The 26,828-nt window shown below is 41.0% G+C and overlaps 2 protein-coding genes across 2 annotated transcripts; both read left to right on the plus strand.

The window, feature by feature from the left end:
* Positions 1-4,330: 4,330 nt before the first annotated feature.
* AHSG (alpha 2-HS glycoprotein) lies at positions 4,331-10,771 on the plus strand (the record flags this gene model as incomplete). Its single annotated transcript, XM_084291915.1, has 7 exons — positions 4,331-4,534; positions 5,939-6,049; positions 6,988-7,072; positions 7,961-8,124; positions 8,417-8,530; positions 9,343-9,423; positions 10,493-10,771. The coding sequence occupies 7 exons, from the start codon at positions 4,331-4,333 to the stop codon at positions 10,769-10,771; spliced, it is 1,038 nt and encodes a 345-aa protein (XP_084148041.1).
* A 5,018-nt stretch (positions 10,772-15,789) lies between these two features.
* FETUB (fetuin B) lies at positions 15,790-25,383 on the plus strand (the record flags this gene model as incomplete). Its single annotated transcript, XM_084291874.1, has 7 exons — positions 15,790-16,011; positions 20,061-20,171; positions 21,640-21,727; positions 22,273-22,439; positions 23,356-23,469; positions 24,391-24,480; positions 24,955-25,383. 7 exons carry the CDS (start codon positions 15,790-15,792, stop codon positions 25,381-25,383), a joined length of 1,221 nt encoding a protein of 406 aa, XP_084148000.1.
* Positions 25,384-26,828: the final 1,445 nt, after the last annotated feature.

Raw genomic sequence — 26,828 nt, forward strand, 5'->3', positions numbered from 1 at the left:
AATGTTTTGAATAGATCTTTTTACCCAGCAATACTGAAACATTTTACCAAAACCAGGGAGTTATTTCAGAACACAGGAGTAATGTGGGAAATAGCTATTATTTCCATTTCATAGTTAAGAGAGAGATAAACAAATCAAGATCAGCAAAGTTCAGTGAAAAGGAATCTCTGGGTGGGCACCAAAAACTAGGAGCTCTCAAATTAGATACCACTGCTGCACATTTTACTTCTCACAGCAAGAAATTTCTGTAGGTTTTCATGCATTTTATTTTCAAATGCTGAATACGCTGTCATTAAAAAAGACAATAAAAGCTGCCTCGACAAGAGCAGTGACTTTAACTCTGTAACATCTTCCCTGCAGATGTTTTCTTGCCTTATGTGCAGGTTTCTGTAGGTGATGGCCATACAGGAGACAACCCTAATGTTCCAATATCTTGTGAACTCGATGATCCAAAAGTAATGTGCTTAATCAAGTGTAAAGCAAGAGGTGATTAAGTTTTGCAGTACTGTACAATGCCTGACTGCTCAGAAATGCATCTTTTGATGTGGTGCAGAGAACTGGACCAGTTCTGTCTGCTGTACCAAAAAAATGATGTTTCAGTAATTTGAAAAAAAAAAAAAAAAAAAAAAAAAAAGAGCCTCAGAAATCCCCACAAGTGTTTAACTTTGATCTGAAGCCTTAAAAAGATTATATTTATCTGTTTGCTTGTTTAATTTGTTTGAATTTGATGCTCAGAAAGGTGCCAAGTTGACATCTTGTGGAAGCAATTCTTTGCTTTTTTTCCAGATGACACTGAGCAGGGGCAGCGAGCTTCCAATCATCACTAGTTGTTCTAAGCATCCAACCAAAAAAAAAAGGGGAAAGAAAAAAAACCACAATACCATCAACTCACCTTTCCATTGCAGTTTATATGAATTATTAAGAACTGAGATTCAGTGGAGCCTCAACTCTTGAGCATGGAATCAATACTGTATTTTATATAACAAGGGCAGTAAAGCCAGCTCGTTCTATTTCCATCACAGTGAAGCCCTGTCAAGTCTCCCATGCAACCTAATTTCACTAGGGCCAAAGTCTAACACTGCTGATGTGAAAGGCTTGTTCACCTCAGCGGGGCCAAGATGCGACCTTCTGTCCAGGAGCCTGTGGAAGTCAGCTCACTTTCTTGGGCTGGAAGAACTGTTCATAGCCACTACAAAAGGCCAACTTTTCGCTATGCTCCAGACATGAAAGAATAGATCCATGCTGAACTCAAAGAGAAGTTGCTTCTGCAATTATTGCCTCTTGAGGGAGGGTGTCTAAAAAGGGCCAGCTGTGATGGGACACAGGCCTGCAAGGGAACTGACATCAACAATCTCCCTTCCAGAAGGGGATAATCAGGCAAATCTGTGCTAGTCTGTATTCAAATAGCAAAAGGCTCCTTTGTTGTATCACCTGTAGCCAGACTACCTGATTGCATTTTCAGACGCCATTTCCAAACGTAAAAAAACAAATACCCACTTCCTCACACATATCACAAGTCCCCCCAAAAAAGTGCTAGCTGCAAACCCCCTGCATTGCACTGAACATTAATAGGCATGCAGGCACATTTCTGATCCTCAGCATGCCAAAGAAGAAAGTTCAGACAGTCACTGAGAGGGAAAGGTCTTGAGGAAGCCTCCAGAGAAACTGCGATGAGGTTCAGTGGACTCCAAAGTATTTCCCTTTTATCCTGCTTGGTAAATGGAATACAGAATGTGAGTGACAAGGAAGAGGGAAGAAACAAGATAATAAATTCTGTTTGCTATTTGAGGTTTTAAAGTTGTTCTTTGAAAATGGACCCTGAAGTTGTCTGAGCTGATTTATATAATGTGTTTAGGAATACCTAGAGCTTGATTACAGAAATGTAATATATCCTACAGTATTTGCAACTCTGAAACGGAGCAGATGTAACCTAAGAAACTGAGCAATGACAATATTTAATTTATAAATCATGGTCCAAGTCCTTCACAGTTGTAATTATATGTCACTTAGGTGAAAACCAATTTCAGTCTGCACCTGTTGGAAATTTACCTCAATGCCTCATAGGAAAACATGGAAAGACAGAATTTAAGGATTCACAGGTTAGAAATTGAACTATGGGTTAAAAATACAGTGTAAAACGCTAACTTCTAAATACATTTATCATGATTCAAAAGATACCCACAACAAACACTCAAAGGGTGATTTTGAGACACAAAAGCTTCATCGTTTAAGTGTTCCAGGTCAAAGTCAAGAAGACAAATGATCATCCACACAATAGAACAAATGCCAAACAACACCTGATTTTGAAATCAGGTGTTGTGAAGGGAAGAAATCAGTCATGCTCAGAGTATTTTTTTTTTTTCCTGCAAGAGATAGAAAGAGACTTTCTTTTCCCCAGGAATCTCTTCAATATGCAAATCCTACTATCCAGAACTCACCTCATCCCACACATAAAAGAAGGAAATCATTCCATCTTTGCAGCTGAAGGAAATAATTTCACCTTTTTAATCTCTTCTAGATCTCCTTCATCACTTCATTTGTCCGACAGAACCATTCCTACTTATGCTGTTTTCAACGTTTCCAAATTCTAGTAGAAAGAGACATGACTCGACTTTTTTTTCACCTTTTGTCTTTTAGTCCCTGTCACACTATCATACAAGCTGAGAAATATTTATCAAAAGTGAAAACTTCTAAATGTGCTGAAGTCCTCCTATTCATCTCGAATTTGCAGCTAATTCCCGAACTCCTTGAAAATGACAACAGAGGTTCAGACACTTTAAAGCCAGAGGGGACCTTCACAATTCTCAGTCTGATCACCACCATAAAATGGATCAAAGAAACCCATGCCAAAATCCCCACAGGAAAAGAACTTTTCTCCGGATTGAGCTAAAGTCTTTCTAGCTAGAGTCTATCTAGAGAAAAATACTAAGCTTTAATTAAAGACCATAAATGCTGAACACATCCTCGAAGCTATATTCTGCTCCACGGACCATTGTTGTTTTCCAGTCGTTGTTTTGTACACACAGACACTGTGAAACTAAATATAAAGGAGGGGTCCAGCCCTGCTAAGCTGCTTGCTGGCTGAATCACAGAATCTCTACCAGCAGCCTCACACGTCTCCCTTTCACTCTCTTTCTATACATAACTCTTGCATTTTCATTGCCATATTTGAAAGTCAGGTGAGGTGGCTGCTCCAGAGTAAAGCTAATCCACATTCTGGAAGTCCAGGCACAATTTAGGATGTGGCAGATTTGTACCTCATTTCCTACTTGCTAGAAGACAGCTTTTACTCTTAAATGGTTATGGAGAGCCACCATGGCCTTCTCGGTTTTGAACCCTCTATCGGGGTGCCTTAGGTATGCTCAGAGTTCACCTGGCACACTAAAACTTGGGGATTTAGGGACTGCAGTATCCAGCTCATAGCACTCAAATGACCTTAGATGGAAAACAAACTTTGTTTTGTTTAGGTCAGCTGAGCAATGCAAAACCATAATAATACGTGCCTAACTGGATGGGGATTTTTTTTGGCACACATGTCTAGATTTAAGCAGCTAATTTTGATCTAAGTTCTTAAAAACAATTTTGTGCCCTTTTGGATCTTATATCAAATCCTCAAATCTGTACAACATATTCCATGAAAATTTCTCCAAAACACCTGCATTGCAGAATAAAATCTGAATATCTGAACAGGAATTACTGGGAATATTCAGATTAATCAGAGAAATAAAGAGCTGATGCAAAAGATTTAGAAGCTACATCTCATTTCCTATTCCAAATGAATTCAGTGACAAAAGCTGCTATATAATTAAATTCGCTTCTGAATGTGATCCTTAGAACCAATTCAAATCCTGTTTTCTCATTTATCATGGTTCTGATCTGCCAGTTTACACTGGTGTCTGGTGAGATCTGATCCCTAACAAAATGTGTCCTTGTTTACCACAAAGCTTAATCAGCCCTAGCATCTCTCCACATTTAACAGTAGGGATCCTCTTTCTCTTGCATGTACTGTACTTAGTTGCTAGAGGAGCATGTAAAAATTATCTTAATTTTTTGCTGATGCTTTCTTCTTTTTAGCAGACTTCGCAATGTCCTACCTGATAAAATTTACTTTGGCCAATATTAATCAGTCAGACTGATGTCCTAACATTTACTTTTCTCTTTTGTTGTTTGCAATGCATTCTTGGAACCGGGACAAATATCAGACATGCACTCATGCAAAGTCTGTGGTATGTACTATATAAATGAGACCCCGGTTCCAGCTACCTAGCCACCATCTGAACAGTATACTTAGACCTTTACTTCGGAGAGGGATCGATTTTCTCTGGGTGCCATGAAGGCACTACTAGCTTTAATACTGCTTGTTCAGCTTCCAACTCACAGAGCTGTACCCACAGCTTCCCCGCCTCCCTTGGGCTGCGATGACCCAGAATCGGAAGCAGCAGCTGAAGTAGCTGTGAATTACATTAATGCCCACAGCCACCACGGATACAAGTTTGCCTTGAACAGAATCGAGAAAGTCCGCGTGCTGCCGCAGGTAAGTGAGGAGATTGCAGGCTGAGCCCTGAGTTAAACTGGGAACGCTTGGAAATGACCAACGAGCCCTGCCAAGGGCCAGATCCTCACCTGCAGGGAATCAGCAGGGCTCTATTGATTTAAATGGTGCAATGCCACCTTGTAGCAGTTGAGAATTCAGGTCACTGGAATGCATCTCTCAAAGAGCAGAACAGAGGGGGGGAGAGAAACGTTAAGTTATTTTGGTACAATGCTAGAAAGGGCTCAGTTCACGAACGCAGCACGCCTGCTAGGGCAGATCACTCACAGTGCTGATTCATGAGCCCAGCAGCTAATCTGGAGAGAAACTGTGTGGATAATTCTCATGATGCAGGTAATATTTATTGGCTAAATGCATACCTACCGTAACTCCATGCTATTAGGGATTTTGCAGTAGGTATGAATTTTACCTAATATCCCATTGAGCTGACAAGGAAGCTGAATGAAAGCAACTGTGGTTTGCAGTCTCATTTCCACTAAGATCTACTCACATCATTCTAGCCATCTAGAAAGGCTGTAGAAATGGTCATGAATACAATGCATGCACACATTTAGAATCCTTGATTTTCTCAAAACATTGGAAAGGGCTGCAATTATTAACAAGAATGAAACCCCAGGGCTGTTTGCTACCTGACATGAGAGAGAAGATGTCATTTACAAGAGAATGAAGCAGTCATTAATGAGATTAGAAGTGTCCCCACGGTTACTTACACAAAAACACTGGTGACACTGCTTTGCTCCCATTTAATACTTTTACTCTAAAATAACTTCATTGGATTAAAAGGAATCACTCCTGACTCAAACCTCAGAGTCAATTTCAGTGCTATGGAGCCTCATTGCTGCCCTGCCATTCACATGTCTTACATTAGAGTTGAAAATGTTCAGGAACAACCATAAAAGATCCTTCAGTCCATAACAACATGAATATTGAGGCTGGAATTCAGTGTAATTCCAATGGGACAGGCCAATGTGCACCAGTGTGTGGAGTTTACCTGGTACCGGGTTATAAATACAGATTTTTTTCATCAACAAAACCAGCTATTGATTTTTTAAAACTACCCAACAAAATAAAATCAAGTTAACTTATGAGAGCTGACCCCCTATATGTAAACTGGACTTTCCAAAAATTACGGATCAGCTCTTTAGCTGGTAAAAAAATCAGTGGGATGTCAGTGGGACTATCTTGACTCACTACAGTTTAAAAACCAGCTTTTGTTAGTTATGAAGTTATACAGTAAGGACCTATTCAGGCACTCCAGCATATACCTGGAGCTACTCAACAACAGTCAGCAAGAGACCACAGCTCAGCCCCAGGGAAGAACTCTGGTGATGTTTTGAGAAGTAAATACCACTTTAAATACCACTTTTCTTCCTTTTTTTCTCCCAGGGGCCAAATAATGAGATACTGTTTCTTGAACTTGACTTATTGGAGACCACGTGTCCCATTCTTAGCCCTACACCTCTTGCAAATTGCACAGTAAGGAGCTTCGCAGAACACGTGAGTATCCAAAGCCTTACTACCTTGGTGCGAAAGTACAAGCTGAGTGTGTTGATGCTAGAGGCCAGTTATGATCAGTTAGATCATAAGGTGCAAACACAACCTTCCCTTGGCTACATGTGGGGTGTTAACTAGGGAAATTACATCAAGTCTAGCCACCAGTGACTGCAGCAGAGCTATTCCCTTCAGCCAGGGCTTTGCCCTCACAGCAATGCTCTGCTGGAATTTACTGGCCTCAGATATTTTGTTCTTATGCAAGTGTGATCCAGCTGTGAAAAGCTTTCCCTAAGCAAAGCACTGGAAGTGTTGTCTGACTACAGGCAGCTTTGCTTCCTAAGCAGAAAGCAGAGTGAGCAATTGACAATTTAAGCCTCCTGTTTCTAGAACGGGGCCCAATTCGCAGAGCTCATGACTAAATCCACCCCTGTATTCACCAGGGCTTGGATCCCATTTTCCATGCTGGGGGAGGTAACTAACTGTTCCCTCTTCCCAGCTTTGCCTTTGACATCTCCTCCCCTGCTGGATGCTGCATGCGAGCCAGCTCACACAAGGCAGCACAGTGCTGTTACCATGGCCACTGACCAGCCGAGATTACAGCGCGAGTGTTATCAAACAGCTCTGCAGAAGGTCTTAATTCATAAGGATTCATATTCTCTGCTCTTTATGAGAGAGGAACACGAACTAAACGTCTATAACCTAGATACCGCAGCACTTCTGATACTTCTGAGATCCAGATTAGGATCTGAATTTTGCTGCCCGGGTCTGCCTTTTACAAAATCACAGACATCAGGACAGGCCTGCCAAGGTCTTTGCAATCAGGCTGATTCTGCAGGAACACTCAGCCAGGACCTGTTCTTTTGAATATAGCAATCGTTGCCTTTTTCAGAAATTCCTATCTATCTGTACAATGTAACCCTTTGATTTTTGTCTCTCTCTAGGCAGTTGAGGGTGACTGTGATGTTAAACTGCAGAACTTGAATGGAAAGCTGTCTGTACTTGCTAGTAAATGCCACTCGCATGCAGGTAAAGATTTGGGTCTTTGTGTTTGAATCTAGAGGCTGGAGCATTGCTATAGCAGTTGTCACAGTTCACTAGCCCCTCTGATTCTAAAACACTGGCAAGTACTGTGTATAAATATAGCATAAAAGAAAAACAAAAATGGATTTCTAAGTCCAGCTGCTCTGGAAGTCGCTTTTATGATTTCACTTACCTACAAACCTGGCCCCCTCTCTTAGCTCCCCTTTAACAGCTAAGATATGCTAAGACTACCTCGGGAGCACTTCCCAGATTTGACCTAGAGATGGATGGCACTGAAGCACTGAGGCTTTTCCTCAAGAATTTGATTCCTTGTTAGTCTGAATTTGCTCGAGTTTGTTGATTTTCAGAACCCCTTTGCCAGATTCCCCTTATTTACTAAATCTGGCGTTTTCAATATTGCCATGGGAAAGTGGAATCTGCTCTGCATGCTCTGCGTGAGAGCTCTTTGCTGGGTATTTGATGTTTTCAGGAATGTTTTTAAAACTGGTGAGTGAATGAAACACACTCTTGGAAACACAATTCCAATAAATTAAAACACTTTATTTTTTCCACTGTTTCTTGTGTGACCTGTGGCATCTTTTCATTGTGCCATGGATAGTTTGCCAGAAAGAAAAATGATTAAAACCTGAGTAAGAGCATTTGAAATACGCTATTGAAGCCCACAAGACTTTTGCTTGCATGAAGACTTCAGGACTTGAAAAGCAAAAGTCGTGTGAAATACTGCCATCTATAGTTTGTGCTGAAAAAAAAATCCTTGTGCTATAATTTGGGACAGATGGTGAAACAAACAGCGTTTTGCGTCACTGCATAGGTCTGTACTGTCTTTCAAAGCAACCTCTGATGAGATTGAAACATAATCTGTTCCTACTGCAGACTCAGGTGAAGATGTTCTGCAGCTCTGCCCTGACTGCCCGCTCCTTGCGAGTCTCAACAACACCGAGGTGTTGGCAGCTGTAACTGCTGCCCTCAATGACCACAACAGCAAAACTCCTGATGCCTACCTCAGACTCCTTGAGATTGGAAGAGCCAAAATACAGGTAATTGCTAGAACTGAGTCTGCCCTTCCATGAAAATAGAGCATTTCTTCCATGGCGCTTGAGCAGTGGTAACTAGTTATGTTTGCAAACAGATCTGAATTTGCTTTGAATTGCCCTACTGAATTGCTCTTGATTTCCCAAGCATTTTGTGTCATCTTAGCCACAGGATTCCCTTCGACTTCTGTGGGAGATGCGGAGCTAGAAGTCACAACATTTGCCTTTTATCTTTCCCCAGCAGCTCTGCAGTTGCAAACACTGCAAAGTCAGTTAAACATTCTTCCTGTTTTATCAGGATCAGCCAGTGCACGTGGTCTCTGTTGAGTTTGCTGTGGCTGCCACAAACTGCACAGCAGAAGAGGCTAAAGCTAATCTGGAGGCTTGTCAACTGCTTCCTGAGGATCAGTCTGTAAGTATGCCAGCACATCCATCCTGATCTCGCCAGCTCAGAGGTAGAAAAGAGGCATGCTGTGATGCACTTGCACTTGTACAGGAATAGACCTTTGTGAGAATGAAAGAAAGTGCAAGAGTTGTATACCACTATGATGCGCTTTTCAATACCTGCTTTCTAAAGATATATCACACCTTTCTCTTCCCTCTGATGTATCTGGGTTGAATCCTAATGCATTTGAATGTATTTCAAAAAGGGTTGAGGATGACAGCACCCTTAACACAAAATATTTTTAATAATCAGCACGTATATATATTATCATTGACTTTTCTTAATAAGTGCACCTGAGAAAATCAAGCTCCTTTGTAGTGGGCACTACACAAACACAAAACAAAAGAGCAGACTGTTTTATCTTCCTGCAATTAAAGTGCTGTCCGTATGCTTTGGTTTCATGCATAGGTTCTTGAGAACTATACTATACACTTAATCATGCTAAAATTCTTTTTTGTTTGTTTGTTTCTGATGAAACAAAAGTGTCCTAGCCAGATTCAGTGGATGGGAACAGTTTACCCAGATTCCTACATATTCCTTCCCTCCCTCATATCCAGACACACAGTCTTATTCTAAAAGAATACAGGAGTTTCCCTTATTTGGTGGTTACACATTTGAACAGTTTGGCTTTTGTGTCCAACATGCTAAAAAGCAAGCGCTTTACTGCTCAGATAAAGCATGAGGTATAGCTATTCCTAAATGTACTGAAATTAAAAACTGTCATGCAGGTCTCCTCTATTTTCTCACTATTTTCTCTTGGCTCTATTATGCTTTGCCAGAATTTCGGTTTCTGCAGAGCAGCAATGGTAACACGGCCCAAAGAGGACCTCCGAGTAGACTGCGAGCTGTATGGACACCAGGTACCAAACCTCTGGATACTCCCGTCCTTTCCAAAGCATTCTCGCCTACCAGGACTGTTTGAAGCAGCTGTCCTGAGCTTACCTCTTTCACTGTAGACTGCATCAGCTATCTGCAATAACTTAACAGTTTAACTTTGTATCCTAAAAAATAAGATAAGGTGACTTCTGGTTGTCCTATTGATTTCTGTGCTAGAATTGTGTCACCTCTGTCATTCATGCTTAACGTGGTTTCTTTTCCTAACTATTTGGGAGCTTCACGTGTCCAGTAAGGCAAAGGGAACCAAATTTTGTTCAGCTAAGTGGAAGGAGCAGAGAGATATAAAAAATAAAAGAGCAACTGTGGTAGATCAAATAACTGGAAGCTTTTGCTGCTCAGGTCCTTAGACCTGACTGAATCCAGGGACCCTGAGCTGCACTGCTATGGCAAGTGAGAAACCTGTGTGCACAGGACTTGAGCGGTCTCACAGAATCATCTAGGTTGGAAGAGACCTCCAAGATCACCTAGTCCAACCTCTGACCTAACACTAGCAAGTCCTCCACTAAACCATATCACTAAGCTCTATACCTAAACGTCTTTTAAAGACCTCCGGGTATTATACCCTGCAATTGGTTTGAGAAGAGTTAACTGGTCATTGAGTACTTCCTACAGGCCAATGCTCTTGGAAACACAACAGTAATTAACTGTCTAGAAGATATATGAAAGAAAGAATACAGGTTATAGGAGCAGCTCGGTTTGAGTGTTTCACTAGCCGCATATATCACAGTGAACGTTCACATAAGCACAGAATTTGATGATACTAAAAATGTGTTTCTGGTTTCCTGTGTGCGTGTGTGTGTGTGTGTGTGTGTATGTTCAAACCAAATCAAAACTTTCCTGATGGTCAGAAACATTTTGTACCTGGGCTGGGAGTCAGTGTCTAGTTAGGAGAAGGGTACCTAGTAAGGTATCGATTGCCTGTAGATCAATAAAATCCTAAAGTAAAATCCTAAAGATAAATCCTAAGTAACCTACACAGTTACTGTACATGCAATAACTGTAACACACACACAAACTGTTTTTCTTTTCCAGCCTGGAGTTACCTTCTCTCACCCAGGCCAAGACACATCAGCAGGACTGGTACCCAGCCCTGGACAAGGCTTCACTAACCATAACCTCAGAGTTTCCCACCACAGCCCTGTTGCATCCGAATCCAGCTCTTCAGAGTTTCCGTCTTTTGCGCTTTCAGCAAAATCTGTAGCAAAGAGAGCAGCTCCAGAGGTTGCTCAGCATGATAAAGTACCTCGCCCAGTTGGCTTTGCGCTGCCTCCTCCTCCATGCCCTGGCAAGGTTCGCTATTTCAAGATATAGGCTGTGTTACAGCCATGGCAAGACAGCTAACTGAAGGATTGGCGTGCAGCAGCAGCATCAACACACGGAGCACAACACCAAGTGCAAATAGCTGAGAACTTGACTCTGGGCCCCACTGAGTTTCACCCTCCAGAGAACAGAGCCGAGGCCAGGATCTTTCAAAGGCCTGCTACAAAATGTAGGGGACTGAAACATACAGCAGTTGTTTTCTCTACATACAGGGATGCTCTAGGTAAAATACAGCAAAAATTGTTTCAATGAAACTGTTGGAAGAGCTATACAACAGTTGTAGCTTTGTGATAGAAACACCAGCTGAAAGATTACTTCACAATAAAATGTTCAACAAAAGTGCTTTGGTACCTTCTCCTGTATATTTTTTCATTTAGTTGTCAAGTATCTCCTTCATGGCATTATGAGTCATATTCTGGGCCTGATTTCAAAAACAGTAAGCTCCTGCATTCCTCATCAGCTTCCCTGGGATGTGTGGGTGCTGAGCGCTGCAGAAAATCAGGTCAGTCCTTTCTTTTGATCACACACCAACAGCACTAAAGAAGTGGCAGGAAAAAAATGTATTTTTCCCTTCCACCTGTAGTGTTTCCTAGCATGTACCTCCTTTTAGTACCCACCAGAAAAACCTCAATAATTTTGGATATGACATAAAGAATAATAAGAGCGTCGATGCCTACAAAAAGAACAAAGAATCAGAACACATTCATTGCTGCACAGGCTGAAAGCATCGATACTCCCAACCACGCACATGCGTCTTCTCTGTCCTGCAGCAGATACACAGGCACAATACGATCCTGGGGCACTGTACGCCTTGTGTGCCTCTGAGGGAAAACCAGCTCAAAGGAATAAAAATACACTACAGACACGCGACTCGTGTAATAGGACCCAGACAGTGATGGCAATTTACCATTGTCCTAGCAGTCAGATCTTCCCTGTATTTCTCACGTGTTACAGCCCAAATCTATTCTTGGTAGAGAAGTAAAAAGACACAGGGGCCAGAAGGATCTTTACCAGACTGGAATTGTGCAGGCCCAGGGGAGCAGTCTCAGAGACAGTCATGAATCTTTAACCAGGAACAGCACTTGCTACAAGATAATTACCATGCAGGCAGCAAAACCTGAGGAACACATGTCATTTCCGAACTGCTTCAAATAACCTAGTCTATTCTCTTAGTTACAACCTTCCAGCATTCAGTAAGCAACACAACTAACATTTGTTCTTCGTGACAGTGCAACAGGTTCTGATATGGAAAGCTTCCGCTCTGCTGTGTCAGTGGGGAAAGGAAAAGCGTTATGCATGTATCAGTGCTCACCTGGGTGTGTGGAGGGGAAAAAAGGGAAAATCAGCCCCGACTCTGAGCCACAGCATAATGGGATGGCGGCATCCTGCCAACAAGATCTCCCCTGTAAGGCAGCAGCTCTCCTGTTTGAGGAAGAGCTGAGTTCTCGCAGGATGAGTGTTGCAGGCAATTGCAGAAGTTACTTGCCAGGCAGGTGCCCAGGGACTTCTTGCTTCTTTGTGAAGCCGTGCCTCCCATATGTTCAGCGCCCAGCCATTTATTTTAAAAGTGCCGGTACTGAGCTGCATAAAATTTCTGCAGTGGGAAGGTGGGTGGCCTCCCCAGCCCCGCTGCAGAAGACACAGTGCAGGATGTAAAGAAATGGCTACTACTATCTGCATTAGTGTAAATTCAGATCTGAATTACTGCGACTTCAGATACACAAGACTGGGTTTCTAACTTCCCTGGAACAAAGTTTTCCTAGCTTTAGGAAATCTAGCTAGGATTTTTAAAGCTGGGATTCACCTTAACTAAACCGTACAAATTGTCTTATATATAATGGAGTCGGCGCTACGCTATACCAGACAGCATTTTCCAGACTTAGTAAATTCTTTATCTGTTACCAGAAGCAGCAAGTTTATAAAAGGGATCCCTGCCTGTGGGGATCTCTGAACTCAAGGAACGCTGCATTTTCTTTTTGCAATTTCCAACCACACAAAGCGAGGATATGTAGCAGAGCACCTGCAGCCTCCATGCTTCACAGATGTTCACTTACACCTGGCATAGCTACTTGCTTTTTTCCTAAAACATAAAAATAAATAAATAGTAGAATTGCTCTGTACTTTCTTGTGATTCCAGTTAGTAACTGCACGTCATTTTTCCCCTTAACACTTCCCTCTTACAGACACATTTTCCAGAACTGTTTTGAAGCAGTCAGTTTGCCTTCCCGAAGCACAGCCCTGTGTTCATGCACCTGGACCTCAGTAACGGATTCAGTATTTAGTAATAGATTTGCTGGGCAGGGAGCACTATTAAATGGCAATACATAAAATTCAAACGACTCCTTTCTTGAAATGCAGCATGAATAGTTTTGTCAGGTCTGCTTCACTGACTGACAATGCTTTTCAGCTTTTTCAAACTCTGTTTTGCTGAAGCATATGTACTTCATATGCTGCTTTGCCCGGACATGCTCAGATTTCCCAGCTGTGTCCATGTTTCGAGGTCAGCTACTTGAACAGAGAATTTTTTTCCTTTCCAGTGGGAGGAAGAGCACAAAGAACAGAGTCAGGGATAACAATTCCTCATTATGAGAGGCACCGACACAGCCAGTACTAACTGGCACCCATCTCCATAGAAATGCCATGTACTGTAAGGATAAAGAAAATGAGTTATTATGCTGTAGCCGCAGGGGAAGCATTCCCAGGCACAAGGAACAATGTGAGTGCGTCTGCATTGCTGCTTCTGCTGTTCCTCTACTATGGCTACAGCAGCGTTTCTCAACATTCATCTCCTGTGTCCCTTCCCTCCGGGATACAGTCCGTACATCAGCCCTCACCCTCAGCCTGAAAAGCAGCTGGTGACACTTGCGGTGGCTCAGTCTCGCAGCCCTGTGTCCCTATCTGAGTTTTCTCTCTCTGTCACCAACCAAAGCCTTCCTAGAAGAGTTTCAGCCCCGGTGCTGTTGCAGGTCTTCCTGGCTGTATGTAAAACCCCACTTGGCTTTCTACAGACATTCCCTGTGGCAGCTTTTGCTATCTCACAGAGGAACATCCTTTGAGCATCGATGAGTTAAAAGCGTGAAATTTTCTGTAGTACCAACAATATATAAATGTAATAAGAAATCTTTACAATAGTGTTAAACAGAGATAATTTTGTCCTTCACTAGCACGCCTCCTTCCTCACTCAGTGTGGGTACAACCCTCAAACCTAAAGCTTCGTGGTGTTATCCAAGGAAATCCCTGTGATCACAAAGCCTCCTGTGACCAAAAACGAGGACCAGGGAAATGGCTTCTCAGCCTCTGGTGATCTTTCAAGGTGAAATACTGCAGGACTGTCCCTCTGTAGAACACCACCGACTTTTACTGGGATACTCCCCAAATAATGGTAGCTGTCATTTCTCCAGATCTTCAAGGTAAGAGGTGAGATTTGCACAGCTATTCCCACCCCTCTCACGCACGGAGCTCCTGGCAGGTTGGCCACGAGGCCCACCGCTGGCATTTCAAACCGAATTCTCTCCGGACAGCATTTTCCGTGACCCTTTTTCATTCATACTCAGCAAATCACTGGAGAACCAAGTGGCCGCAGAGCAGTCTCTTAGCTAGCAAATCAACCTCCAAATTCAGCAGCGAGGGGAGAAGTTTGAGGAAGCAATAAAGCTGCAGAGCTGAGCGGGCGCTGTGTGACACGACGGGGGCAGCCGCTAAGCCAGGGAGAGGCTTCCCCCCGAGCTGCTGCCCTCAGCCACGTCAGGACGGTTTTATTTAATGCTGCTGAAAAGGAATGGAAGCAGGGCACTGAGCAGTGCTAAAATAATTAAAACGGTGACATTGCTGACCAATTTTCTTTGCTCCTCAGGCCCCTAGCCACAGGCTTATGGTTCTCCTGTGGCTTCCTACGATTTAAACTGGAGTAGGCTGTGGCAGTGGTCAGAGGAGAGATGCCAGGGAGCTAAATATTAAGGAGGCAGGACTCTTCTCCTTGAGCTAGAAAGCTAAGGTCCTATATCATCTAGCCAAGACACAGTTAGGGAAAAGAAACCACAGTTCACAGAGAAATTTCTGGACTAAATCTGGCAGAGCTCTGCAGGGTGATATGAACTGCAAACAACTGGATGTACATTTTCTTGATTCAAGGTACAAAAAGAATAATTTACAGGCAAAAAAAAAAAAAAAAAAAAAAGAGGGAGAGATGGCATAAGAAGGAAGGCACTAGTTACATGACATCAAATGAAGTTCTCCCTCTAGTTTAAATTACACACTCCCTCTTCTTTAAAAAGTTTTTTCTTTTTCTTTTTCTTTTTTTTTTTTTTTTCATGTTAGATCTTCCCCTGGACCTTTGGCTTTGAGACTAGCATAATCAGCCCCAGGTCTGTAACTTTTTTACAAGCCACCTTCCTCTCCTCTCTCTGCATATAGCTTCAGACAATTCTTCATCATTAATTTTTGTTTTCAGGCCACAAAAATGCAGCAGCGTGCTAAAACTGGTGGGGAACTCTATATGCAATTAAACTACCGAAGGTGTAAAATCAGTCAGTTCCCTGCCCTTATCCTGTTTCCATTCAAATCAGCAAGATCTTTGTCATCATCTTACTTGGGAGAAAAACTGGATTTTTGACATAACAGAGCTTGAGCCAGAGCTGTCCTCAGTGTAGGTTTATTTAAGCAATACTGGCTGCTTAAGAAAGCAGTTTTTTGTGTATATTCTTGTGCTTTGTGATGAGGTTAAAGTTATATGGTCTGCCCAACATAGTCTAAATTAGAGATGTAAAGCCCAAAGGAGAAAGTGCTCTCTGGTCTCATAGGCAGCTACAACACTTTCATGAAACTTTGTAATCATTGACTTAGTGTTTGCAGTTGTCTCTGTAGGTTTAAAGGTGATGGTCAGTAACAAAGAGGGACCCAGGTTTATAAAGGGACGGGGCTCTGTTACAAAACTCTGCTATTTCACACAGGTCTCAGCTCCTCCATCCCAGCCTACCGTTCTGATCTGCTGCACCGGTTTCCCAAGAAGAATGTTTTTATTTATTTCAGTGCTCTTCGGCATACAGGGGCTTTGCTCCTGGGCTGCCTCTCCTCCTGCCAGAAGAGTGCCAAGCGCATTGCTGTCCCCCACCTGTGATGACACCGCAGTAGAGGAGGCAGCAGATCTGGCCCTTCGCCAGATCAATGCTGACCGAAGAGAGGGCTACATCCTCCGCCTCTATCGGATCTTCAGTGTCAGAGAACATCCTCAGGTGAGTTATTTGCTTGCTCTCTATCTGTTTCTGTCCTGAAGAGCCCTTCGTCTATCACCATTCCCTAGCAGTATGTATTTGAACTAGGAAATATTTCAAAAGGCAAATGTAAATTTACCTTCACAGGACTCCAGGGGCGATGCCAACTTTATGCACAGATGACTAGAAACAATTTCATCACCGCTGTGGGCAATTAGAGAGCAAAGCTCAGGCATGATTCTCTGCTGCCTGCCCCTGGTATAGCTCCAGGCATTGGTTCAAATTCGGTATGAAACACCATTACTCCGATTTAGTTTCATATTCACCTTCCTCCCACACCTCCTCCCACTGCTGTGTGCAGTTGGAGTGCAAAGGCTATCCGGTCACTGCACATTTTGCACAAAGGATGTGAGCACTAACAGGCTGTGGTGGTTTTACCTTTCCAGGCAGCTGAACTCCACCACAACGCATCCAGCTTGGGACCAGGGAATTCTTTCACAGTTTTCTAAATGACGACTCACTCCACAGAAGAAATTCAGAACTAGCTCAAGTACAAAAATTAAAAAGGGAATACCTGTGGAATATCACTCTCATAGCCTCAAATATCTTTTTTCCCTATGCGCACTTAGTTTATTACTAATTAATGTTACAAAAGCTGAATGGCATTAGCAAGGGACAACCTGAGACAAAGGCACAAACTCGTAAGGCACCGTGCAAGCACACCGATAACATTCCCTGCCATGCTTGCTCCCTTCTGGTAAACTTATCCGAAGGGCAAAGAGTTCTGAACCCTAAAAGAAACTGAGGCTTACTGCCAGATGCTTAAAGATCTGTACTGGTAAGGACATGATGCTACATCCTGCTGCTCTCACAAGGACATGGTTTCTGCAGACATGCTGTGGCCTCCAGCAATGCGCGATCTCACAGCTAAAGATACACACCTTGCTCTCTGTTCTCCCTCTTGCTTTGCTCAGGTGACAGAACAAAGCAAGTGGATCAGGTCTCTGGAGAGTTTTTGCCACGTAGGACAACTCCCCGTGAGTTGGCCCAGCAGCCACACCACCAGCCACAGAGCTGGGCACCTCACCAGCCCTAGCACCAAGGGCGTACCAACAGGGGAGCCCAGCACGTGGCCAGAACTCAGTCTGTCATGCCAGCCCCTAGCTAAAGGTGCCCTATCGGGGTTATTTGCTACTGACAGTAATTAGAACAACCCTATGGCCACCGAGGCTGCAGCATGCTGGGTGCAGCCATGCTGCAAACCACTTGACTCGTCTCCTTGCTTCTCCCTTCACCTGTGCCAAGGCTATCTCAGCACAAGACAGCTCTGTGCCTTATTTGTCTATTTGGTCTGTTACTTAATTCCCTAGAGTCTTAACTTACCTCCTTAGGGCCTAGCTTGTTCTTTGTTTCCATGGGAGTTTAATTTACTCTTATTCTTATTTTTTCATCTAATATGCTTATCCTACAAATTAGGTGTTTCGAGACACTGTGTAATAGCACACTAGACAATCTAAGCCCTTTGTCACATTTTTGCTGCAGCTGAACACAATACCTAATAAGCAGTCAGCTATGTCAGGGATAATTACGGAGAGTAACAACTTTATGCAACCTTCTATGCCCCTCAAAAAAAAACAAGAAATCTTTTTTTTCTTTTTTTTTATCAGTCGTTTTTTTTTTTTTTTTACTTAGGATAAAAGCATTTTCAAAATGACTTCGAATTCTAATCTGCCCTTAAGCAACTTGTGGTTCAGTTTTGCTCTAATTGAAACTAATAAGCCATCTGCTATTAACTTATATGTAAGTAGGACAGAGCTTTTCTTTCATACAAGATACTCATGACTAACTTCAATGACAGACACTTAACCAAAATTACAAATCACGCCAGAATGCTCCATTTCTCTCCCTTGCACCAGAACTCCCCGCCACAAAGGCAACGCTGCGCTGCTGCCAAATCTCTTCTGGCTCCAAGGCTTCCCAGCACACGTGGCGGCGGCAATACTAGCATCAGCAGTATCAGAAGGGATCTTTTTGTCAATGCAGAGACGACATAAGTTTTTATTCAATACTAAGCAGAAATCAAAAGGCCCTTGCATAACAGTCTTTTTATGAAAATTAAAATAAGGATAATGAAACCTCCAGAGAACTGCTGAGCTCTGAATAAACCCCAAATTATCCTTTCCCCAGTAGAGGATGATACATACTGAAGCAGGTAGACAAAAAGATGTGTAGATTTTATAATAACCTCATAATAACCAGCATATTAAACCAGCATATTAGAGCTGGTATTAAACAAGAGAGCTACAGGAAACAGGAAATACAGTTTGGTCCACCCTGGCTGCATTTAATACTTCCACAATCACCAAGCTTTTCAATCAGTCTTCATGATTCACTGGAGTAAATCCATCTAACGTCAAACATATTTGATTGTAAGAACATTTCTTTAATGTGACCTGCGTGCTTTTGCCTCCAGACTACCCAAAAGACCAATCTGAAAGCTCAAGTCACCAATCCCAACTTTGGGACTCCTTAAAGACACCACTTTTCTTGGCTATTACTTTCTCATTGCTAATGTAGGATAGCCTTAATAATGTTTTTTTGTTTGTTTGTATGTTTGTTTTTTCCTCGTAGAGGATATATTTAAAGTTACATCTTGAAATGAATGCTGCAGTACTCAAAAATAATTACACTTTCAGTAAATGGCAATGACTTTTTTATCAGTCTTCCTTTAGGTTTACCAATTTAACCTATATTAGCTATCACCTTAAGGAGACCATGATCGTGGTAAGGAGACCAAGATCATGGCACTTAGGTGCACTGTATGTAAACAGAAAATTATGGTTTCTTCCTTCCAGAGAAGGACCTATACAGCCAGGTGTGGGGATACTGCCATGCAACTGTACACAGTGCTGCTGCACCTCAGCTTCACTCTTTGCCTAAATAGCTTTTGATCTTTTCAAGACTTTTAGACTGTCAAAAAGAAATCAAAACTGAAGTCAAAATGGGATGGATACAAACCCCAGACTTCTACAAGGCTCTTACCCCGTCAAGTGTTTTCTTTTCTCCATAAACTGGTGAAATCAACCGCAAATGAATGAATACTCCTCTCATTTATTTTGTTTTATCCCCCTCTTTAACAAAGAGATAGTCTCAGTCTGAACATGCACGTAACACTCACATGTACGTTCTTTAGATGTATAAATGACAGCTGGTCACTTTCCAGCTTTCCACTGCAGAAAATAAAACATGATCCTAATAAGCTGAACTAGGAGTTGCACCATGTAGCATTTTATTCCTCAGTACTAGATCATGTAATTGCTATATATATTGTGGTGTACTTTTAATCTTTCCTTGTCCCCTCCCCATGGAAACATGTTTGCCCAGATCTTAAGCCCTAATTGCTTTTTGCACCTGTGCTGCATTGAACTGAATAAAGGTTTCAATGCACTTAAGCGCTGGTTCAGATCACAATCACTGGACTGAAGATTTGAGTCTGGAACATCCATGTGTATATGCAAGGTGCCTCATAGCACTTTCTGGTATCTGAGAGAACATTCAGATCATCTGCATCATCACAGTCATTGTCTCTTTGCAGTGCAAAGCATTCATACTTGAAGAAGACACTACTCTAAAAAATAAGAGTTTTCTATTTCTAATGCCTACTGGGAATGTTCCATGTCAGTAGTTTATTATTATTTGTAGTAATTATTGCCGTATTCTTAATGAAGGCAAACTAACCTGCCTTTCCAATCTAATCGTAATAATGCAGTTGACAATGAAATCATCACCACATTTAGTTCTTGTTCTTGGATTCTGGTTGGTATGAGAATCAGAGGGATAAACTGACTCTAAAAGACTGTTTGTTCTTTCAGGTGTGACCAAGCCCATTCTCACAGGACCTGACACTCCTGATTTGCGTCTATTGAGAATTTGTCCCACACATTGTACAGTTCTCAAGATTTTTGTGTGCCTAACCTGTGTGTTTTGTGTTTTTCCAACTCTCCCTTTGATTTCTTCTTACCTCATTCTGTACAAAACTGGGATATGACCCTTTCTTTTTTTGTGCTCAGGAGATCACTGGTTCTGTCTTGTACCTCATTTTGGATGTAGTAGATACCGAATGCCATGTACTCAGCAAAAAATTGTGGAAGGACTGCACAGCCAGGCCTGCTCATAAAACTGTAAGAATTTTATTTCATATTTAATCCCAGGTATGAGAATTACTCAGGTAGTACTGACGACAAGAAAATCCCTGCACAAGCACTTTTAGTAGGCAGCAGAGCTTAGTTAGAAAACCCATTTTTAAGGTTCAGAGTTTTCCTTTGTACTATCTAACCTCTTTTTAGAATGGTAAGATATATTTTATAAAACGAGAATTGAAAGTTACCTTTTGACCAGAACTAATAAGCAGATATATCTAAATAGCTATGATAGGACACTATGGTTTACTTTTTACAGCAAAACTGTTAATAGCTTCTTTTAACAACAGACTGTCAAGAAGGGAATAAAAGAAACTCACCTTCATATAACGTGATTTTTGTTTACCTTAATTCTACTTTTATTCCAATAACTTTGTAAAAATAGTACTAGAAAGAGGAGAAAGCAGAAAGCCCAGCAAAATAAGTTGTGAAGAAAGAAACTGATACAAGACTTTTGCTACCAGTGACCAAAATGATCCTGAACAAGTGAAAAATAAACTTAAAGAATGGAGGTTGACTAGAAGATGCCTTGCATATGGAAAAAGAAAAAAAAAAAAAAAGAGAAAAAAAGTTGATGTAATTAAATTGTCCTAGAAGATGCCTTGCATATGGAAAAAGAAAAAAAAAAAAAAAGAAAAAAAAAGTTGATGTAATTAAATTGTCCTAGACTGCTTCTAAAGTCAGTTACCATTTTTAAACTATAAAAAAAATAAATAAAATGGAAGAACAAAATAATTCAGCTCACTTCCACTTACAGCACTTTCAGCAGCAAAGGGCGCAAAGAACATATGGTCAAAATGGCTTCTATGAAGCCTAGAAATATATGTCCGAGAGGCCTTGATTATACATATGGCAATATTTAAGAAGCACTTGGAGGACACACGTTTTCAAACACAAAGACACAGTGGATATTAATAGGCCATCATTTTTTTTTGTCATAAAATCAGAGTTATTTGGTGTGCAGGGGTGGCATTATTGTGCCACAAGCTGGTTTAGCTTCACTCTTTCTTGCTTCACAGGGAAAAGGGGAAAGCTGGAAGACAGGTGACTGGTTCCAGACACTCTGGACTGGTCTCCAGCTTTAGGTTGTCTGGGTTCAGTATGTTGACCCAGCTACTGGTGCGGGGGGCTGCCTAGAAAAGCACTCTGTGGCACTTGGGCAGCTCTCAGCTGCCAGAAGAGTGGCTCTGCATAGCCCTCCTGCAGTCAAGCACTGCACCAGGATTACTCAGAATTATGCTGACACCAGGGGAAGACCTGGGCTTTTATTTCTAATGGGGTTATTCAGAAGAGAAATGTGCTCCATTCCCATTTGAGTAATAACACAACTTTCTTTTTGAAAATAATTTCATGACTATAAGAAGAAAACTAACCGCTTGCTGTCTGGGTACTAGATGATCATTGCAAGGGCTGCAATATTTATTGTTTCTACGTGTTTATATTGCTTTAGGTTTATGGTCAATGTAAAGCAATTATCTACATTAATCAGTCAAGAAAAATTGCTCATCTGAATACTTACGAGTGCGTTCTACAGCCAGGTACATCTTTATTTAATATGATCACTTTAAAAAAGGACTAGAAAAATAGTTTGCCATATAGCAATAGTTTAAATTTTAATTGTGATTATGGCAGCACAGCATTTCCATTAGCTTTCAACCGACCTAATTTTCTCAGGTCAGTGATCATAAGACCAGTGCAGTCCTGCAGCACAAAGCAGTGCAGAGAATAACTGTTTTCAGCTCTGGGAAACCCTGCAGAGCTTCTATGTGGGCTTTTACCCTCTGGTCCAAAAAACATTTTTATGGGTTTGCGAAGGGCAGGCTAGAACAGCAAGCCTGTTCTTACTGTCAATAGGCTCAGCTTTTTTTATGCAGTGTCTCTGCCTGCATCACAACATTTTTATGGGTCTGCACATTAATAAAGATTCAAAAGTGTAGAATGAATCCAACCACATATCGTTACTCCAGGAGACTGGAGGGTAAGCGGGCTGGGTTGGGGGCACAGATGTGTTTGGAGTGACCTACACTGTCAACATGCTCTATGGTTCTTCTCCTTAATGACATTGTTTTGTTTAAATAAAAAGTTCCACCCAGATATATTTGGGCAGTATGTCCTGACTGCCCAGTTGATGACTGTCCAACTGAGCCCAAATATTTGGAGGCTGCTGTTCAAAGCCTTGGCAAGTTCAATGAAGAGAGTGAACGAACTCATTATTTCTCTGTCCTCAATGTCACAAGAGCTTCAATGCAGGTAAGCCAAAGCTCATATGACCTGCATTAACCTTCAGGAAGTATGAAACCTCTTATACTTCCTATGATTTGTTATGTTTCACAGACTGTGTAGAGGTTGTATATGTTTAGTACAGAGATTACTCCCACGGAGAATTCTGGGAAATCTGCATTAATCTAAGACTCTGACTCCATCTGTCGCAAAAAGAACAGCTTTTTCACAAAGCTGAAGATACAGATTTGTGTTCCAAAGTTTAGCAAAGCTTCACTGTGAGCTCTTTTTTCCATTGAATTAATGACTCCCAATTAGAAAGTACTTAATAAAGCACAGTCACTCCTTCTAACACATACCTGTGATACACTAAATGAGTTAAAGCATGGTTGAAAATTAATTTTAGGCTAACAGAGAATTAGTGATCACCTGGCTAAATACTGTTTACTACAGTAATATCCAGTCTCTCTAAAACTCATTATGTATAGATAGCAAGGTGGATTTCACTCTGTCTCAAACGGTTAGGTAGTATTACAGTGCAGTATTTCATTGCTCCCATTTTCAAACCCAGGGGTACCTATATTTCAGGTGTGGAAAAAGTGATCTTCATTAAAGCAGCCTGAAATGATCAACAAGATACTGAACCGAGTCTCTGGATATATACTTCTATGTGGGTGCATACTTCTTATGAAAACCAAACTTGTTTGAACTATAGCTAAAGTGAGTCATTAGGATTGGGCATATGTAAGAAGTAAAAAATAACCAGGCAATAAAGTAGCACTGGCAAAAATCATTCTCCTGTAATACAGCTAACAACAATATCCCAAATATAACCTGCTCCTTCCACACTTAGCAGGAGTTTTACATCCATTTCAAGGGCTGTAGGACTTTTTCTCCTTCTTGACAGATGCACAAGGGCTAATTTCCACTGGTTTCTTATTAACAGTGGGTCAACGGTCCAGCATATTTTGTAGAGTTTGTAATTCAGGAGACATCCTGCTCCAAAAGTGACTCGATTGCTGACATCTCCAAGTGCAAGCCTCTTTCATCCGAATTAGCTGTAAGTATACACAACTGTTTTTCAGATAATATGGTTCCTTGGCAAATACTTGTCCTGTTGCTTTGGTTCTCTGCTGACAAGAATCACACCCCACAGGTCTTTCTATGGGTTGTAGCTTCAGCTTGCATGTATACAAATTACTTTAGAATAGAAAAAACATTTCAGTAAAAGCTTCAAATTCTTAGCTAGAAGTCCATGAACAAAGAAAAAACAAACAAACAAAAAACACTGTCCAGAAAAGGGTGGGTAGCTTTACAAAAGAAACATTCTTAAGGCTTTCTTCCAAATAAACTGATACAGACAAAGAATTGCAAGCAATGTATAAAGAGCCTCTCCACACTACAATTGAGTTAGCTAGGGAAAACATTTAGGAACAACAGAAAATAAATAAATAAATAAACAAACAAACAAACAAACATAAGAGAAACTGAAGACTAAATGGACATGCTGACAAGAGATTCTATTTCAAGTCCCATCTCAACTGAGATCCCAGACATGTTACCTACAGCCCAGCAAATATATAGTTGTTAGAAGAAACATCTTGTCATGGATTCTTCCACTTGTATGATTTGAAATTGTTTTTGCCTAAGAAATATCATTATGTTCTATTACACCTTGCCTAAATGGGGATATTTTGCTAGCGCACAACTTAAGCATGCTGTTGTAGTTGGATCTTAAGTAGCCAGCTTATTTTTACTCTTGTGCTACCTAGCCCTCCTTTGCAAACATAAAGCCTTTTTCAAATGCTGCCTTTCTTCGTAAGCTTGCCAATCCCAAAATAAAAGTGCCCAAGCTGCTTATCCCTTCAAATACATGTAGAAGCTATAACTACTCAGCCTTTCTTAATCATCTATTTTACAAGATAAGAGCTCAATATCAGTGCTACAATGTGAAAATAATACTTGCATTTTCTTCTTCCAGAAAATGGGTTTCTGCAAAGGCTCTGTAGTAAACAGCGACTTGGAAGACAAACAATCTGTCACAGTATCTTGTGAAATCTACAGTCCTCAGGTATTTCTTAATCTAATCTTAATATTGTAAGACTAACACTCCTTTGGAAAACAAGAATCGAACTCTTGAAAGCCCAGCCATTTTTAAGTTTTCTTATTCACAAAGATATGGGCTTTGAGAAAGTGAAAAGGCCAAATCAGGAAGAAATCTCTCTTGTGATAAAGCAGACTGTTGCTAGGTGGATAAAAAGGTAAGAGAATAAGTGTAGAGTCAATCACACAGGCTGTGTTCAGAACACTCAACAAAGAAATCGTAATAAATAGCAAAGGGAATACAAAGTGTAATAACTGTGCAGTTACCCAGGATTCATAAGAGGTAGTTCCATCGGTCTATCCTTGGAGCCTCTGTTCTGCAGCTGGTCTCTGAAGACTGGAAATGCAGCAGATCCTTAGTATGAAGGGTGACCTTCATATCTGAAAAAAAAAAAAATTGTAACAGCTTCAATATAAGTGATGTTTATTGCCTGTTTTTCAGGATCCTGTCACTGAAGAAGAAAACCAACAAACTAACCAGCAACCTGGAGAATCCAGTCAGAATCAACAACTAGCTTCCCCTTCAGAAACCAATCCTTTCTCCTTACATCTAGAAAAAACAGTGGGCTGGGTTAAAATTCTTCCTCCTTCAACTGAGGACATCTCTCCCTATAACCTACCTGAAAGTCAAAAAGAACATGAAAATAGAAAGCCAGTTCCACCTACGGCTGTAGGATCTACGTCCAGTCTGCCAGCCCCTGATGGAGAAAAGACTCAAGGAGACAAACCAGACTTGACGAAACCAGTCACTGCACCAATTATTCTCCCCTTCCCCGAAGAACTTTCTCTCTCAGAATCATGCCCAGGAGAAGCAAAGGAGAAAAACTCCATCCTACATCCTTTGCTGACTAGAAAGCCTGCCAATGTCTAGGCAGGAGCCAGTCCCCTTAACCACCTGCCACAAAGTGGCTACGTGGTCTTCCCACTTATGTAACATCTTTAAATAAATAAATTGCTTATCACAATCTTCATCTTTGGAGTTCTCAGTTCTCTTTGGAACAGCCCCGGCTGTGTTCTCGCTGCGCTGACCCTGATCCCCAGCAGCCAAACTTGTGGGATAGGGATGCTCTCAGGGCCCTTACACAGTTACATTCTACATAACGGTGTATAAACAGGGAATAGGACTTCCACACTGTTTAGCATTAAAAGCTAGTGTTTTTTCTTATTACCTTATAGGTCAATCTCTTATAATTACTATTATTATAACTATATAAATATTATATATAACATTATAATATATCACATCATCTTATTATACAATTCATATTATTATACGATACATATTACATTGTATTTTATTATATAACCTCATAATTAATCCTATTTATTTCCCAAAGAAATCAAGGACAAAACTACATAGTTTGAACATAATCTTACTTTTACTTCTGCAGTTAATTTTGCAAGAATTGTACATTTTCTACTGTTTGTTCATAGTGTTTCTATTTCATCCATAAAAAATACATGAGCCCCTGTCAAGAAAATGATTGGTGTCACAGTGAACAGCACAGAACAAGAAGAGGAAAAAAAGAACAAACAATCTTTAAACAATAGATGACTCAGGGAATTATGTTATAAATTACCTAATTTGATGCCTTTCTTCAATATGACTGCCCATTTGAAAAATTAAACAGCATTGTAAGTAATGAATGGGGGTGGGATTTGGAACACAGTAATGATGTGAATATTATTTTTAACTGATGAGATGTATTTTACATGTCTTTGATTATTTACACAGCATTTATTTCACCTTTTTTTTCCAACCCTCCAGAAGAAATTCTGAATTATTATAATGAAACATTATAAAGACATAAACAGAAGAAATACCCTACTGCATCAGAAGAGTGGTTGATCCAACCCACTATTCCTCTCTCACTGTGGCAAAATGATTATGGTTAGGAGAAGCATATAAGCCTGCCCCCCTTCTGCAATCCATTCCCCTTCTACTTTTCTAGTATCCAAATCATTGTACTAGGGATTTTACAGAGTACTTCTCTGCTTAGACCTAGTATCCTCTTGTACCAGCTTTCCAAGAACTTTTGGAACTTTTTTGGTCCATGCTGTTGGAGCATGGACCTGCTGTCCATGTGTGGGAAGTGTGTCCATGAACTTTTCTAAACCAGTTCTGACCCTGCTGATATTGTTTGTCTCCACATCGTTCTGTGGCAAAGAGTTCAGGAAGTTTACTACTACTACATAGAGATATACTATTTTTATCTGTTTTAAACTGATTCACACCAGTGTTAGGTGCACATCACCATCATATTATAAGATACCACATTTGGCTTATATACTACCAGAGAACTATTAAGTGAATTC

Source organism: Netta rufina (genome assembly GCF_964035555.1).
Source record: "Netta rufina genome assembly, chromosome: 9".
In the NCBI taxonomy this organism is placed as follows: Eukaryota; Metazoa; Chordata; class Aves; order Anseriformes; family Anatidae; genus Netta; species Netta rufina.